Source organism: Catharus ustulatus, chromosome 1 (genome assembly GCF_009819885.2).
Source record: "Catharus ustulatus isolate bCatUst1 chromosome 1, bCatUst1.pri.v2, whole genome shotgun sequence".
Classification (NCBI taxonomy): domain Eukaryota; kingdom Metazoa; phylum Chordata; class Aves; order Passeriformes; family Turdidae; genus Catharus; species Catharus ustulatus.
In genome coordinates this window covers 28,371,686-28,389,349 of record NC_046221.1, presented here as the reverse complement: position 1 = coordinate 28,389,349, position 17,664 = coordinate 28,371,686, and the positions used below count along the sequence as shown (strand labels likewise).

At 37.3% G+C, this 17,664-nt stretch overlaps 1 protein-coding gene across 4 annotated transcripts in view; it reads left to right on the top strand.

Moving 5' to 3' along the window:
• The window catches only part of THSD7A (thrombospondin type 1 domain containing 7A), a 286,252-nt gene that overhangs the window by 167,581 nt on the left and 101,007 nt on the right, over window positions 1-17,664 (top strand). For 3 of the 4 annotated variants that reach the window (XR_004419770.1, XM_033076383.1, XM_033076369.1), the window contains exons 5-8: window positions 9,044-9,292; window positions 10,859-11,040; window positions 12,766-12,834; window positions 16,637-16,792. Coding sequence is in view for 3 of the 4 variants with exons in the window: in XM_033076383.1 (XP_032932274.1) it covers window positions 9,044-9,292; window positions 10,859-11,040; window positions 12,766-12,834; window positions 16,637-16,792 (656 nt within the window). In the remaining variant the exon portion in view is untranslated. The remainder of the gene's footprint in view (window positions 1-9,043; window positions 9,293-10,858; window positions 11,041-12,765; window positions 12,835-16,636; window positions 16,793-17,664) is intronic. The other variant, XM_033076380.1, reaches the window with a different exon arrangement.

The window sequence follows — 17,664 nt, the reverse complement described above, 5'->3', positions numbered from 1 at the left end:
GTATGATCATTCAAAGTTGCAGCAGAAAATTGCACACAGGGGTCCTTATATTTCAAAGGTTGATTTGACCTTCTGACCTAACCAGATTATTTCTGTGAGGTAGTTCTGTTAAGGGTGTGAGCATCTAGGCTGTGAGTCTGCTCATGGGTCACCAGATTTCCCAGCAGTTTCAGCTAGAGCTTTTCTAGGATGTGATGCTAATGAGCGATGTGGTACAGATTTTACCACTTCCTTCACTGTAAGGTTATAGTTATAAGAAGTAAATGTGGTCTTTGTAAACGGTTCCTTTTAGTCTCTAGTCTTGTAGGAATTTACTGAGATTTAAGAAAATTCTGAGCAAACTGCTGATATTCTCTCCAATGGGACAAGTAAAATATGCTTGTGCTCGTCTCCTGCTTTACATATTTTTGCCTTAAGGATTCTTTGGGAGTTGGGCCAATGTTCATGCATGCCTGTAGGTATTCTCGCAAGGATGCTGCCCAACTTTGTGGTTTGTTCTAATGTGACTTACAGTTACTATTTTCTAACAAAAATTTACAGTAATTTCATACATATAAGGCGCACCCTTTTGACTAAAATTTTGGTCCGAACCCGGAAGTGCACTGTATACTCCAGAGCACCTTATATATGGACAAAGTTCGGAAATTTGCTAACCCGGAAGTGCAACCTGTGAGCCTAACCGCGTGGGGCCGTGGGGCTCAGGGGAAGTGGCGGTGCGGGGGTGGGGGGCGGGACACGGCTCACGCGGGGCCGCGGGGCTCAGCAGGGCTCGGCAAGTGTCCTGGTTTGGAGCACAGGTGTCTGCTAAGAAAGGCAGAAACCTCTCTTTGAAATGGAGAATGTAAATCCCCTCCCTCCAAATTATTATAATTTTGAAGTTGCTCTCAGGCAAAGATATGGGAATTAGGAATAACAGTTCTTTACTAGAAAAATTAAGATAGAAATACAGTACTACAAAGAAACAAACCCCAAGCACTGACAAAGTGTCTTGGGTTACAATACAGGATGTGATCAAAGTATCTATTCTATCACCATCTGTTGTGACCAGGTGGGGCAGTGATCTTTATCTCTGTGGGAGATACTCTGCTAATGGGCCATCCATTGAAACCAGTAGGGCATTGTTCTTTATCTTTGCACCCCTCCTCCTTCCTCTAGGGAGTTATCTTCTGCTAATGGCCATTGAGTCCCAGTGTGTGACTGATAAAATTACTTTATCCCATTGAGAGTTGCTCCAGCCAGGGGGGAAAGCCAAGCCTTTCTTACCTAGATTAAAACTGGAATTCTAGGACAGCGAGTAGCCCTTTCTCTACTGGACTCTAGAAAAAAACAAGATTTCTACACATCACTACTAGACCTCTGGAAGGAAACTGCACCTTCTACAAGACCACTGCTTCAACTAAACCACATCTGTCGCTGCAAGAAGACTGCAACCACCATTTAATCAAACTGCTGCCAACACCCTGCCTGACAGGGTGTCAGGTTGTACTCTGACTTTGTCAGGGTTTGGAGTTTGTTTCTTTGTAGTACTGTATTTCTATTTTAATTTCGCTAGTAAAGAACTGTTATTCCTAATTCCTATATCTTTACCTGAGAGCCACTTGATTTCAAAATTATAATAATTTGGAGGGAGGGGGTTTACATTCTCCATTTCAAAGAGAAGCTCCTGCCTTTCTTAGCAGACACCTGTCCTCCAAACTAAGACACAAAGTCAGAGTACAACCTGACACCCCATTAGGGTGACACCCGTCTGTCAGGGTGTTGGTAGCAGTCCCATTAAATGGTGGCTACAGTCCTCCTGCAGTGACAGATGTGGTTCAGTTGAAGCAGTGTTCTTGTAGAAGGGTGCAGCCTCCCTCCAAAGTCCATTAATGATATGGAAAAAAAGTTTGGTTTTCCTCTGGAGTCCAGGGAAAAGAGGGCAACTTGGTGTACCAGAATTTCAGTCTTTATCTAGGTAGGAAAGGCTGGGCTCTCCCCACTGGCTGGAGCAACTCACAGTAAGTAATTTTATCAGTCACACAGTGGGACTCAATGGGCCATTAGCAGAAGATAACTCCCTGGAGGAAGGAGGAGGGGTGCAAAGATAAAGAACAATGCCTTACTGGTTTCAATGGATGGCCCTTTAGCAGAATATCTCCCACAGAGATAAAGATCACTGCCCCACCTGGTCACAACAGATGGTGATAGAATAGATACTTTGATCACATCCTATATTGTAACCCAAGACAGCAGGGCTGGCACGATTGTTACCAATTGGTTACTTTATTGCACGCGGATTTTGGCTGCAAAAAAAAAAAGTGCGCCTTATAGTCCGGTATGCCTTATACTCATGAAATTACTGTACTTTCTGACTCTTTTCCAAAAGATTCCTTTAGTTTTAGTTTGCCCTTCAGAAAAAAATGGAAGTCTTTACAAGACTTTACAAGTCTTTACTCATGTATATGAGTAATTTAAGTTTTCAAATGTTAAACTAGCATATAGTTTTGGTGTTCTGCAAGTAATTAGTTATTGTTCCAAGTCATTCTGCAGATGAGTTTGTTTGGTGAAATGGGCTTGTATGTCAGTTCTCATCTTGTGGCTGGTGGTAAAGGTTGGAAACCATATTTCTAGTGGTATTCAATGAAGTCATGTTTCATGAGATCAGCAAGAATTCAAGAGAAAACCTCATGGTTTGTGATGATGTAGCTGATTGTGGAAGATGCCTGATGGAGTGCAATAATTTGTGGCTAGGAAATAGTTAAATTATTCTGCTCTGAAGGAGCCCACTGTGGGCTTTTTTTTCTTTTTTCTTTTTTTTTTTTTAATTTTACAGGTAATCCTTACTCTTTTCTTTTTTCTTAGTATTTAGAGGAAGCTTTTCAAAAACCTTTTAAAGCATTTTGGATTTTCTTAGAATGTTGTTTGTCCTTTAATCTGAAGCCTTCAGAAGCGGCTACGGAACTGCTGAACCTCCTCTTATGATATTCAGTGTGTGTTTCTTCCAGGCACATAGCCTAGTTTTTGGTTGCATCTTCTTCAGTTCTCTAAAGTTTTTAATTAATTCAGTCAGTCAGTCAGTCTTGTTTGTTCAAAACAAAATTGGATTATGTTGTTGGGCCTTTTGCTTTGGAGAATGCAAGCAGAACTGAAAAAAGAATAATTGAATTCCTTCCCAAAAGATGGGAAGATAGAACAAGTTCTGACTTCATAGCTCTTCCTGATCTTGAAGGGCATGTGGTATCTCATCACTGTGACACTATTTGGTATGATAGAGTCAAGAGGAGGAAGAATGCCATTTTCCCTGGGTTTTGTGTGTAGTGTCTGACAGTATAGATGTCTGTTGAGTTTCTCTTACTAGTGCTGAACTCTCTGCTTTGGGGGTGACTGCTTCCCACACAGTGGCATAGGTAGGTCAGTCATGCCAGGGATGGAGCAGCTGGGCAGATCTTTAGGTACACCTACAAAGAATTCTAGAGTGATAGGAGCCAAGACCTGTGTTCATAGTCCACTACTGCATCAAATAGTCAACCAGGATTAAAAAAAAAATCACAGTTCTCAATTTTAAAAAAGGGAAAATTTCATTTAAGTCCTTTTCAGTCAAAGCCCTGTCTTTTGTTCCTCCTGAGTGCCAGGAGTTTATATTGTCATCAATCTCCTGAACCATAGCCATGTTATTCATTTCAGAATAATGGAAGTCTCTGTATGTAATCAAATGGAAAATCAGCTGGAGAAAAAACAAATATATCAGAATTCTGGGAGAATGAGTATAGTGAATGAAGTAAGGAATAGTAACTGTGAAAATTTCATTAATGAAAATCAAAGCTGAATGTGGATAATAGAAAAACCAAAGTTGAATATTGATAATGGTGAAGGAATAGAAACAAAATAATGCAGACCAAAACTGTTGAAGAGACTATTTAGCTTGCATTAACCTTACCAGTTGGACTTTATTACTTTACATTATAGTAAAAAAAATAAATAGCAGTTCTTGTTAAATATCAGTACTGAGTGAATTAATTGAATTTATTGTAAAGGACGTATTATTCACTGCAATTTTAGATTTAAATTATAAACCACACATTGTTGCTTCATTACATTTGAGCATGAAAAGCAGCGCATCAGGAAAAACACAAAATCAAACTTCGAAATGGTGTCTCCTTAATACCATGTGTTTGTGACTCCCATATCCATTAACTTATAGAATGTCGAGATATAGTAATGTACAGTTATTTTAGGAGTGTCCTCAGGATGAATATTGAGCAGTCCTCAAATCCAGACCAGTTTTCTCAAAGTTGCATATAGAGTAGAAAGGATTTGTAGTTGTAGGGTACAACTGTGTTTAAATAAAACAAGACCAAGTGAAAGAGGACTCTTGGACTAACAAAGACACAGACAAGGGAAGATTTGATAGGAGTGTCTAAGCTCAAAAATGCCACAGAGAAAACAAATATCCAAAGTCTGAAGTCAGAAAATGAAATTAACTGAGCACTTTAAATGCAAAAATAACTATCTACAGCTATTTGTCAGTAAAAAAGGTGTGTAATGCATTGCTTCTAGGAGGATGTACATACCAAAATCTTATCTAGTTTTAGGATGCATTTATATTCGTTCATGGAGATGAACATTACAAACCCTTCAGTGCAAGTATTCAGCATGTGTTCCAAAATCTGTAAGCCATAGTTTGCTGGAAAACCAGAGCATGTCTTGGGATAATGTGACTGAGTACTTGCCATCTTTTCATTTTTGCCCTTTATTTGCTACTGCCAAGGCAGTTTTCCTGCTGCATGAATTATTAGTTAGTTAATAGTTAGAACCTCACAGCCATTCTGATGCTGCTCTTCATCTTTTCTCATTAATTCTTCTTTCTAATTGCTAGTCCAGTGTGATATGGAGGAAACACCAGCAAAAGCAGAAAATCTCTTAGTTGTACAAGTGATGTATGGAGTATGTTCATGCAGCAAAGAGTCCTACTGCCTAGTTTAAAACCTGTTTATTTTTCTATTTATCTTGCGTGACTTTAGAGATCAGTCCTACTGTCATGCATTTGGCTTCATGAATGCAGTATGCATGGCTTTATCTATTGCAAAAATTTATCAGAAAACCCATTTCTTGTCTAGTTGAATTTGTAGAGGAGGAAATTCCAATAGTCTCTTCCACGACTTTTCTAAACAACTAAAAAGACAACTTTTGAGACTGAAAGTATAAACAATTATACAGGTCATTGGCAAAGAAAATAACATTTTCCTGATTTTTTCAAAGTTGTAAAAGTATTTTTCATTCTCTAATATATCTTTAGGATACCTCAGAAAAAATTTTTTCTCTTGACTAATGTAATTTTTTCAGATCTTTTAAAGCTTATTTTTGACTGAAGACAGTTCTTTCAGCTGCACAACTTGCTCATTTGTACATAGGTACTGTGGTATAATATGCTCCAGGTTTATGTGTCAACCTTTTTTTCTCCCCATGTCTTTAGTCTTAATTACCCCATAAATTACTTGGAAATCCCTAGGCGTGACCTTCCTATCTTTAATTCTTAAGTGATATTCAGTTTTTATTTATTGCTGTAGAAGCACAAACACGGTTGCAGAACGTGAGTAGACTCAAATTTTTGACCATATGTCTTCAGAAGAGATTGAGCAGTAATTGTGTTCTGTAGGTTGTCCTTTGAACCAGTATTGCCTTTTTCTTCTTTTGTGTAATCTGTGTCTTTGAGGTCAGGAATAGGTTTATTCTTGACCTAATAGCAATAGGGACTATTCATCCCCTGTGATATTTTTTGTTTGGGATTACTTTCTCTTTCCATCGTGCCATTTAAGTTCTTTTATACCTTAAGCTTCATTTCCCCACTCTATCTGTTTACTGGAATGGTACTTTCTCAAACCACAGCCTTAGTTGTATAATTCCTTGTTCCCTGCCAAAAAACTTGGGGCATTCTCCTTTGAATATATTTACTGGATTGAGAGCAAGATGCTGCAGACTTTACATGTTGCCCCTCTGCTGCTGCTTCTTGTATCCAGTCTGCTCTATTGACTTTCAACAGCATTTTTATGCTGTGCTTTTCTTTGAGGTTTCCAAGCAATTATCTGGACCCAACTATATGGGTTGATAGTGAGGACTTATTTGTGTCCTCCCTGTGCTGCTTGAATGGTTAACTTTGCATATAATGTGTACTTAGACATTACTCAAGGACACGGTGGTGCAGAACTTCTAGTGAATTGGGTGGTATCATGAAATGGATGTTAATTTGTATTTTTTTTCTGTTGTGTTACTTGCCCATTTACGTTTTATCCTGTAGAAGATTCACCCCAAGTCTGCATGAATAAACAAGACACATAAATCCATCAAAAAGTGCAGAGCTTTACATGAAAGTAATCTTTGCTTCGAGTCATTTGTGGATATCAAATCTGTAGCATTAGGTGCCAATCACAGAAGAAACTATTTTGTTTCTGCTTGTTTCTTCTGGTAAAATGAAGTTTGAAGAATGTGATTTTTCGTTTCATTTCTTATGGAATAATACGTGTACAACACATATTCTTCTGCTGCCTGCAGTGTGAAGAAAACTCTTGATAGTGGCCATTTCCAGTTAGCTCTTACTGTTTCTCTAACTTGCTCAAAGAAAACCAAGTGTTAAAAGAACAAACAGCAGCTAGTTTGCTTGAATGACTCTTCTTTTTCTAATTATAATTATCTCTGCCTTCTCACAAAATAATATGACAGTATGCATAACAGAAAAGAGGTTGTGTAGTGGTGACTTACAGTATCAGTTTCTTGGCGTTTATGTAGTACTGCAAGAGGTGCATGGTTTTAATAAGCAAGTAAGGAAATAAATAGGTAACTCACTTTACCTCTTGCTTTTCTCCCTAGTAATGTTCTGGTTATAGAAGCCTAAAAACATCCTTGTTTTATATAAATTTTAATTTTTTTTTTTTTTACAAGAATGTATTTGAAGTGAAACATCCTTTAACTCTATTGTTTTATTTTTGTTAAGGATCATAAGTAAATAATGGAGTAAGTAACATGGCACAATTCTGTTTGAGTCTTCTTCATGCCCACATATGGAAATAATTAGTAACAAACATCAGTCTTTCTCATGTAGCACTTCTCCCAAAAAGTTTTGAAACAGATGCAAAGCCCATGGACTGTTACGCATCATTAGTAAACCTCTTCCCTCCTCACCAAAGCTACTTTGTGGTGGCAATTTTGTGCATGTTGCCTGGCAATATGCATCTATAATTAAACTCAGCCCTAGTCACAGTGAGTGTGAAGAGGTTGGTTTACTCTGCCCTCAGAGGCATCACATTGGATGGGAACTTAGGAGGGGAGGATGTTTTATGTGTCCTACAAAATAATTTGCCAATATCACCCATGTTGGAAACCAAAAGGGATGTATCTTTTCTCCGGTCACTAAAATGTGTCTTTGGGTGATCAATGGGTCGATATGCTTTGTCAAAGGTACAGAAACTGATCTATTGATTTTGACAGTACCATAGTCCTATGCCAGGTGGGCATAAAGCAGAATAAAAGTTGACTATCATGTATTAGGGTTTTCCCATCACCAATACCTGTAACATAATAAGAAGATTACAAAACTCCTACTGAGTAATCCCCTATGGTCTGTCAAGCCCAGCAGTGTCTCCACCTCATTGTCTCCAGTGGTAGAGGAATTTAAAGACCAAAAATATGGCACCTGTCTGTCTTTTGCAGTTCATGCATTTTGTACTTCTCCAATATCCAAAGCAGGTAGATGTATTAGGGCTGATGGCTTAGAGATTCATCAGCCTCTTTTTGGTCATGCTAACATTGTCTCCACAACCAGGATCTTCTGCTAGCAAGATGTACAATTGGCCTGTTTCTTGTGCGTATAATGCTTTCATTTATTGTGTTTTTAAATCTTCCAGTCTCATCAAGTACCCCTAGTTCTATTACAAAACTTTGAAAATAGAGGTTCAAAATTATGCTGGATATATGGGTAGGGACAAATTTTGTATAGCTGTGAAATGCTTGTAAATACTAATTTTTCTGTATTATTTTGTGTTCTTTTAAAGGGAAAAAACCCAAGCCTTTGTTGTATAGTTTATAGGTTGGCATTGAACGGAGCATTTAATTGTGCTACTTGAAGTATCAGTAAATATTTTTCCTGTCTATTTAACTGCTTCAGAAGCCAGATTTTTATTCCAACCCAGACATGATAAAAAAGAAATCAAGGTTGTAATTGTAAATAAGGAGTTAAAGTTATGTTCAATTTAACTGTAGTTTACCTACTCTATTTCTCATTTTTCTGTTGTGAATCAAACTTTAAAATAGAAATGTTAGTTTTTAGTTAGAATATAAAATTTAAAATGAAGAGTGATTTAGAGGGAGAAAATCTTGCTGACAACCTATGTAATACATGAATGAAGCAATCAGATAGAAAATGTAAATTAAATTATGGCCTTCATAAGGAACAAGAAATAAGAACTATGGGTAGCAGGGAAGATTTCAGTTCAGGTTAGAGATCATTCCCTGTTTGAACCATGAGGCATCACTATGGCAATATACCAACTATTAACAAAGTAAGTTATTAGTGCCCAAGCATTCAATATGTTTGCCATTGTGTTTTTAAACCCTTTAGTCTGGAAATTAGGAGAAGATGACACTGAGTATTTAATTCTCTACAAAAACACCTTTAGTCATCTTGGTTTTTGATCCCCCCTTAGCCAGATCATAGTTCCAAGAGAAAAAATTAAAAGAGTATATTTAAAAATAAAAGATAAGAAGTGAAAAATGTATGTATTTCCTTTGTTGTACTTCTATACATGTAGGAAGAGTTAGATTTTAACTTTATTCACAGATATGGCAATACTGTTAATTTTTACTACAGAAAATCTTATTTGTCTGGTTTGAGTCACTTTTGCCAAAAGCCCTTTTGGCCAACTTTTTGGGATCAAACAAATGTGGAATAAATCTTAACAGCTTTAAAAATATTTACTGACTTTCATGTAACCATTGACAGTGCTTTTGCTATAGGAGTTCATGTCTATCTGTGGATGTGTGTGCTAAAAATTGTAATGTTCTCTTATTACAGCTTCTGCAAACAGGAAAAACTGCCCATCACATTTCAGTCCTGTGTGATCACGAAGGAGTGTCAGGTGTCAGAGTGGTCAGAATGGACGCCCTGCTCCAAAACCTGCTTTGACATGACAACCCCGAAAGGGAATCGTACAAGATCACGGACCATTAAGCAGCTCCCTGTTGGCAGTGAAAGCGAATGCCCACAATTAGAAGAAGCAGAGCAGTGTGTTTCTCAAGGAGATGGCGTAGCACCCTGCATTACGTAAGTTGGTTCATTTCAGTTCTCCATTGCTAAAGTGAACGATTTCAATTCAGCGTACAGGGCTGGTGATGGAATAGCAACCAAACCATTATTAAAGAAATAATAGGTAGGACGTTACCTTTTTTCTTTATCCTCATTTATTCGGTGTTCTTAAAAGCCCAAAGTCTGCGAATAGCTACCGTTGTAGTGTAACCAATTCCTTATCTATATACAGGAATAATAATAAGTATATTTTCTTTATTTTCTTTTCATTCCTTTCAGTTTTTGAAAGACAATACTTGCACATATGCAGATTCAGGTGAGATGAAAGTAAATTAATTGTATCAATTTGTCAGCGATCTTTTGCCTACATAACATTTCTACCAGAGTCATTATTTTCTGAACTTCTTGTCTGTTTGCAGACCGAACATTGAACACAGGAAAGGGGTGATAAACATCTCATTAGCTAACAGACTATCTTAGTGAGTCTTGTGTTCAACACAACAAAGGCATTACTGGGCCACAAATGGGAAGTGGGAGAGGCTAACAGTGGCAGCAAATAAAGTCTAGGAGAAATGACAGTAAGGCCTTTATGATTCAAGAGATTTCTATAATCTTTACCTAATCAAAATTAATATTAAAGTCCTGACTGTGTTTTTTCTTTATCAAACTAAGAATAGAATCTGGTGAAATGTCACTTGATGCTACGCATCTTACTGTGGTATATATTTTTCATTTAAGAGTTGAAATATCATCTTTATCTCCAGCTGCATTAGGAAGCACTTTGCTTTATTTAGCCTTAGAGTACTTGTTAGGTAGGGAATTCTGTGGCATTTCTTGCACTTCATAATCCTGATTGGGGTTTTAACTGTGGGTTAAAAATCTTCTTTGCTGTATTCACTGATTAGGAAGCTTCCAGCTTCTCATCATTCATCAGGACCCAGCAAGGATGCTTCAGTACTGCAGAATGATCTTCCTTTTAACTGTGAAAAAAATAACTTGCTGAAAAGCTTTTTCTGTAGTCATAATAAAAAAGCTACCATTATAGGTTCACCTTGATATCCAGAAGTAACTTTTGTGTCTCCTACCAAAGATAAAAATATCCTTTTGGGTTATTTGTGGGGGGAGGGGTAAGAGGGGGATGTGATGTTTTTCCCTCATTTTCTGGCTCTTATATTTTCAGCATTCACATCTGTTTTGTATTTTGGATTTTTTAATGTAAATGGTCAAGCCCTAAATAAATGCTGAGAGTCACAATCTTGAAAGTTAACTTATCTGAACATGGACTATATGTCTCTGTATATCAAGTTTTTCTCCCCTCAAATAAAATATTTATATGTGTAGTATGTTTCAGGAATTGAACAGAAAAAATCCTCCTAAAGAGTAATGATTTTAAAAATAAATAATGTGGAAAAAGTTTCCATACACATAAAGTGCGAGATTTAATGCACCTTTGCGAGTAAGGAATTGTGCTCAGACCCTTTATGGAACTAATGAGGTTACTGAGGCATTTCAGCTTGTATAATTTAATACTGTGTAAAATAGCTTCATGATCTCTAAAGACCCAACCAGCCAACTTTGATGCAGGTATGGCTGGCGGACCACTGAGTGGACAGAATGCCGTGTGGATCCTCTCCTGAGCCAGCAGGACAAGAGGCGAGGAAATCAGACAGCGCTGTGTGGGGGTGGCGTTCAAACCAGGGAGGTGTACTGTGTGCAAGCTAATGAAAATCTCCTCTCCTACCTAAACACCCTCAAGGATAAAGAAGGTAAATTTGATGCTATTGCAATGAAATTACTGTGAAATCAGAGCATGTCAGCATTCCAGAGCTCTTTCACAGCCATTGTCTTCTGTCATGAGTACCTCCTTACCTTGTGAGTTACTGCTATTTTTTTTCAGATGAAAATGTTTAATTGCTGTAGCAGAGATTTCATTCTCTATTCTGCAAATATACAGTCCAAATATAAATTCCTACAAATTACTATTTCTTAGTGTCTACTGAAAAATACTGTTCAAGATACCTTTCCATAAGAAAGAATATGAAAAGATGGGTCAAAACTCCTAGATTGTTTTTGGTTTTTTTTCATCTACTGTAAATTTCTTGTGTGTCCTTCATCTGGGTGATGAACTTGTGCTGTTTGATGTGCAGATGGTATGTCAATTCTGGCATGTAAGCTCAATATAGAAAAATGTAAAATATTACTAGATTTCCTTCTCAGGGAATTGATTTTTTTACTTTCTTTGGTCAAATTTTTAAGTAGCTTTCAGGACTTCAAACCAATATAATTTCATGGGTTTATTTGCCTAACTGAAAAAGAGAAGAGATTATTCCTTGTCACTGTTGGAGCCTGTACAGCTTCTTAAGAAAAGAGAGAATAACTTAAAACACAAAATCTTTCATTCATTTGGTAATCTACATGCTTTAGAGTAACACTTGAGTAGTGTACGTTACATATGCTTCTACATAGCAATGCAGCACTATAGGTTCAGAAATCAGTGAATTAAGCTAAATGCATTTAAATTTTTAATTAAATTTGTCCTCTACCTAATTCATACAATCATATGTCATTATAAATAAATAAATAAATACAGACTTATACTTCAAGAAAAACAACATCAATATGCAAATCCTACGTAATACCACATTTTGTCCAGGGCTGACCGAACAGCAGACTGGTGAGGTTCCTGCTGTGGTTTTAAGGTACTCTCAAACTTGCCGTGGAGGTAGAGTTTGTGGGGAATGTTAATGCCAACATCCATTTCAGCATGACTGCTCAGATCAGTAGGGTGTGACTTGTGAGCTCTGCAGCCCCACATCTGTATTTATTAAAGAAGAAGCTTTCAAGCCTCTTTGTCTTATGCAAATCAGCTCTGCCCAAGGGCTTTTAGTAAATCGCCTCTGCTGAACAAAGTTTAGATGCCTCTGCCGTAGTGTGAGCTACAAAAACCTCCCAGCTAAGGAGAGGTAACAATAAAACCAGTGGCAGCTTACTGTTCAGAATGATGATTAGGATTTTGGTAGGCTGTGAAGTCTCGCCAGATTAGGCGTGCGTGAAATTTACCCTTATCAGACTGTGACAGGAATACATGGAGCCCATCAGGAGGTAATCTCTGCAGGCTCCTGAAAGCTGATTAAAATGTAACTAGTCTTTGGATGCATAAACATGAGAACAGTTTTTCAAGAGCTCAAACTGGGAGTGAAGTGGTTCTTGGTTTAAAAAGGAGCTCTGGGCTGTTTCCACATTAGGGAGCAGATTTGAAGAAGAGGTGCTTCTCTGCTTATCCTCCCTCTTTCTCCCCTCCTAGAATAGAAAACGATGAGTAATCTGAGGATGGGAAAAAGCCAGGGCACACACCCACCAGATTATGCTGTGGGGAAACGCCTTCATCTCAGTGTAGTTTACTCTTGGTTGTAGCAAATGCTGTGTTGGTAAGGCTGCTCTAAAGACCTCCGTTCTCATGTACTCATGGTGGCGTTTCCCTGTTATTTCAGAAAGTCAGTCACAGAGCAAGTCGAAGGCTAGTGCTGCACCTCTGCTATCAATCACTTTTGAAATAACAGGTAGGTAAATTCAGGCCTCCAACCTGACCTCTTGATTAAGAGCATGCAAAGGAGGCAATGTCCCTTTTGGGGAACCTTGTTTGCTATACGTGTATAATGAACATATTTATGTAGCTCTGAAGTAGTTAAATGGATTTGAGCATTCTCGGGAAATTCCAGATCAGTTTGAAAGTGACAGGCCAAAACTCAAACTAACGAAGTTCATGAGCCAGCTGGGATGCTGGAACAGTTGCCTGCTCCACTCCTGAACTGTTTTAGCTAGTGACAGCTTTTCCTCTTACTTTTGAGCATTGGTTTTGCGGTTCTCGTCACAGCTGTTGTTTCCAGTCCCTTCTGTAGATTTAAAAAAACAAGTCAGGCCTCTGTTAAGAATTTGAACTTCTAATTCTTAGCTGAACCAGAATCCCTCTGGCCATTCAGTTCGGTAGAGAGAAGAAGGAGAACTGGTTATAGTAGTTAAATGGTGGCAATCAAGTTTCCTGGAGGCCACAGTCATTCTGCCATTTACTTTCTTGTCTCATCTCTATTCACCTACTTAACTGGTTTAGTCATGAAGTTTCTCATACTGTATGATGTGAACTGTTTCATCTTATTCCGAGTACCTTTAAAACCCTTGATGTAGAATAAAGAGGAGGAAAGTTCCTTTATGGGCATAAATTTATTCTACATCTGCAAATACACATTTTTTCCCTATTAAACGCAGGGGAACTGCTTACATGTGTGGAATTGTGCCATTTCTCAGAGCATAATGTTCTGAATTATCTAATGTGTTTTGATGAGAGAATTCAGCATTATAGAAAATGAAAAGAAAATATGTTATTTAATTGTTGGTCATAATGTCTTTTGGGCTTGGGTTTTTCTTGGGATTTTTGAGTGAGAGTACTTGAGAAATGTCTTTATGTCTATTTGTCACCAGTGTGACAAATGACTAGAAAGAGAAATATGAGGCTGTGTCTGCTTACACTGATGCAGTTACATATAAATACAGTCTCTTTGCCAGCCTGATCATTACTGGGCACTTGTCTCTTGAGGGTCTTTAGAGAAAGACAGAGAGTTTGATATCTTGATAAATGTAGCAAATTCATAAAAGCAGAACTATTGTTTTTCTTTTTGGTTGTTTTTAAAATGTAGTAATTCAAGGAGGTGTTTTCTAGGGATATAAATTATATTCAGCTGAAATTTCCTGATATAGAAGATGATTTGAGGAATGGTTAATTAAATATTACTTTAGCTTTTAGGTTGCTACCCTCAAACCTGAAATTCCTTGAAAGTTGAATCTAATTTATTAGTTATATTGAAGGAGAGAGATTATGAAAATGTACTACATTTTCTTTATATTTTTGGCCCAAAATTTGGTCAAATTTTACATAGATCTTGTAGTATTACATACAGTCTAATTGGCATTTAACATTACTTCCAAGGAATAAAGAACAATCTATTGCTGACACAAGAGAGCATGAGAGAACAGAGATAAGATTTTAAACTGCAAATATATGCATCCAGTATCTTCTTATTTCAGAGTGTGTTTGCTAAACAGCAAACATCAAAGCCTATGCTCAATCATACTTTTGTAATGCTGAAAAAATTAATTTAAATTCATGGGAAGAAGATGGTCATAAGATGCCCAGACAAAGCTGTTTTCTTATTTTACTGTCATCTCAAAAAAAAGAATTCTGAGTAATCCTTCATGAAATTCATCCTAAGTGCTCAATGATGAAAATGTTTTTTAATAACCTGAAATAGAACTTTTCTGTCCTGTGGTTGAATGCTTTAGTTGTAAAAGCAAAAGAGATAGCATTTGTACATCACTTAGGGTCTAAAAGCAGTATTTAAAAAGCATTTTGGCATATTTAAAGATTTATTGACAGCTGTGATGTGAAAAAGCTTCTAGTCCTAAAAGTTTCCTGATTAAAGTTCTTTGCTATTTTTCTGAGTAAAATTCCCTGAACTTGTGTGATGATAAGTTCTTTATCATGATTAAGACTAGAAATGAAACATGGAACTCTTCAGAGCACTTTCTCTATTCCCTGGAGCAAGACTGTGTCTCAGGCATATGATTGGCCCTTAATTTCAACTGTCTCACTTGGGCAATTCCCCAGTTAAATTAAGGTTAAAAATGTATGAATAGCTGTTACTTACTGTTTTTCTTTTTTTTAATTAGAAACTATTCAATACAAATTCAACAGGCAAACTATGTTTATTTCTATCCATTTTCTACACCAAATAGGCATATTATGTTGATTATTATGCATGTTAGGTATGCATGCCAAACTTACTGTAAAGTTCAGTGATATGTCACAAAATTTAATTTCAACATAGCATTATGCAGATGTTGGAATATTAGGCTTTATATTATTTTGTTTCAAGAGGTTGGTGAACTAGAGGTAGTAATATTAAATTACTATCTGCCACCTTCACGCCTTGATTATGTGGAGCAACACAGTGTAAAACTGTGCCAAAAGAGGCAACGTCGAAAACCAGAATAGGGTGAGGATTTTTCATTCCATTTTCCTCTTAAAAAAGTGAGAATTGGATGCTTCTTCTGAAACTGTAAAGATCATCTGCTTAGAAAATCTGAATGGAAAGGCAGACACAGATGTGTATAGGCTTGACTGTACTTTAACAGCCTGGTGTTTGCTTTCACATTCTGTAAGTGGTTATTGATCTCATCTTTCAGGAAGATATTTTGTCACACACTGTATTTATTTAATCTGAAAGTCTTACCATCAAAAGTGATGGCAAAAATTAATGATGTAACTTCCCCATGAAAAAAAACAACCAAATAGAATGAGAGTGTTTTTTAGTTCAGAAATTTCATGTTTCCTCAATCAACCAAAGTGAAATAATGTGGCAGACTTCTAGCAGATATTCTCTGCTTACTGTAATATTTTGTCAAGTCCTGTATTATGAAAGAGAATTAAAATCTTGCTTTCAATGAAATGGTACATTTTCAGTTAGAGTTCTGTGCCTTACTTTGGCATCTTATAGAATTGTCCTGTTACTTGTATTACCTGAAAAGTCAGAAGAATAAAGTACAGAAGGAAAAGGGTGATTTCTGCCCAGGTTATTGATCCTTAAAGAACAGAAGGCTGCCGTCACACATGTCTCTATATATTAATAACACTTAAAAAAATTGTCTTGTGCAGTTTTTACAACTACATATATATTATAGATACATATTTATAGACACATATATAGTAAATGCAAGCCATATATATATCTGAAACAAAGCCTTTCTTGGACTAAAGTTGCTGCTGCACAAATCTCACTGCTGAGTGTGCACTCGATAGTCTTTGGAGTAAAAGAAAAAAGTTTTTGCCATAATTTTAGCTGTGTTTCAGGTTAAAGCTTAAAAATAATCTTTTAAGTGTTAATTAGCCAGGCCTTTGAAGTTATAGTATGATATAGCTTACATATACAAGTGCAAAGGGGTTTATGTAGTTTTTTGTTCAGTTTCTAAAGAGGAGAAGTAATGAGATAGCAGGACACAAATTTATGCAGAGTGCAAAGTGAACAATTGTTGTAGTGGTGTAATTTATCCCTCAAAGGAAAGGACTGGGTCCGAGGGGTGCTGCAATATCTACAGTCTTCCCTTCTCCATATACTGGGATTTGACTTTGTTCATGCAAAGAGTAAACTGATTTTCATTCTTTTTTTTTTTCACAGCAGGCATTTTTCCATCACTACATCAGATTAAAATGATGAGATAGCAGCCTTTCTGACTGAAGGGTAGTTCTGTCCACTTCGAGCTGGGGATCATGACCAGTGACATAAGAGAAATATTTTAACTTTGTTTTGACAGCTTCAAGGCCAGTAGACCGTAAACTGTGCACAGGACCTCTTCCCAGCACCTCCCAGCTGTGCCACGTTCCCTGTCCTACAGAGTGCGAGACCTCGGCATGGTCAGCCTGGGGACCATGCACCTATGAAAGTTGTGATGACCCTCAGGCCAAGAAGGGTATGTACAAATTCAGCAGAGCCTTTTAATGGTGATATTTACTATTCCTAAATCTCTAGGTTATGCAAGCATACTAAATTTTGCACCAAGAAGTGTATATCTGCTGCCCCTGGGCATCAAAATAAAGTCATTGAATTAGGAGTAAAAATATGATAGATTTGACAGAGTATAGATGTTTTGACATCACTGTTACACCAAAGGTCACAAAAATGTAGCCTGTTTACTAGATCTCAAGATCAGTTTGGGTTTTCACAGGTCAATTCCAGATTCAAAACTTCCTCTCAGATTAAAAGGGATGCAGTCAAATCACAATTTTTGTGATTTGTGTGTGTTCAAATCCCAGTTTTGGCACCGTCTCAAAAGGAGGACAGAAGCCTCCTTTGAGGTCTGTAGTGTGCAAAGCACTCAGAAATTTACAGCTCAGTAATAGCTTAAGAATTCACCATTGGACCATAAAGCATGATCTGACAAAGAGATGGCACCATTCACTGTTGATACGTGACGCTGTTTTGCTTATGACATATGTGCTGGTTTCAATTCCAGCATGTTTTACAACTTATTGCTGCGAAGAACAGATTGTAGTAACCTGACATCACAACAGGAAAGCAAGAATACAGTGACAGGGACCTCATGTTAGAAGTCTGTGGGCTTCTGACTGTAATTGAGAAAAACTGGCCTAGTCATTGCTGCAAAGTGATTATCTGATAAAAGTTGGGAATACAGACTTGGTTTCTGGATTGAAAACAGTCGTAAGAGAGGGCAGCCACATATGTCCACTGGAAGGAGCAACTGTGATTACTATGTTTGCTTAGCTGGATCTTTCTGGCACACTGCTAGCTACACTTCTGTCTGGGCAGCAGTAATACAAGCCT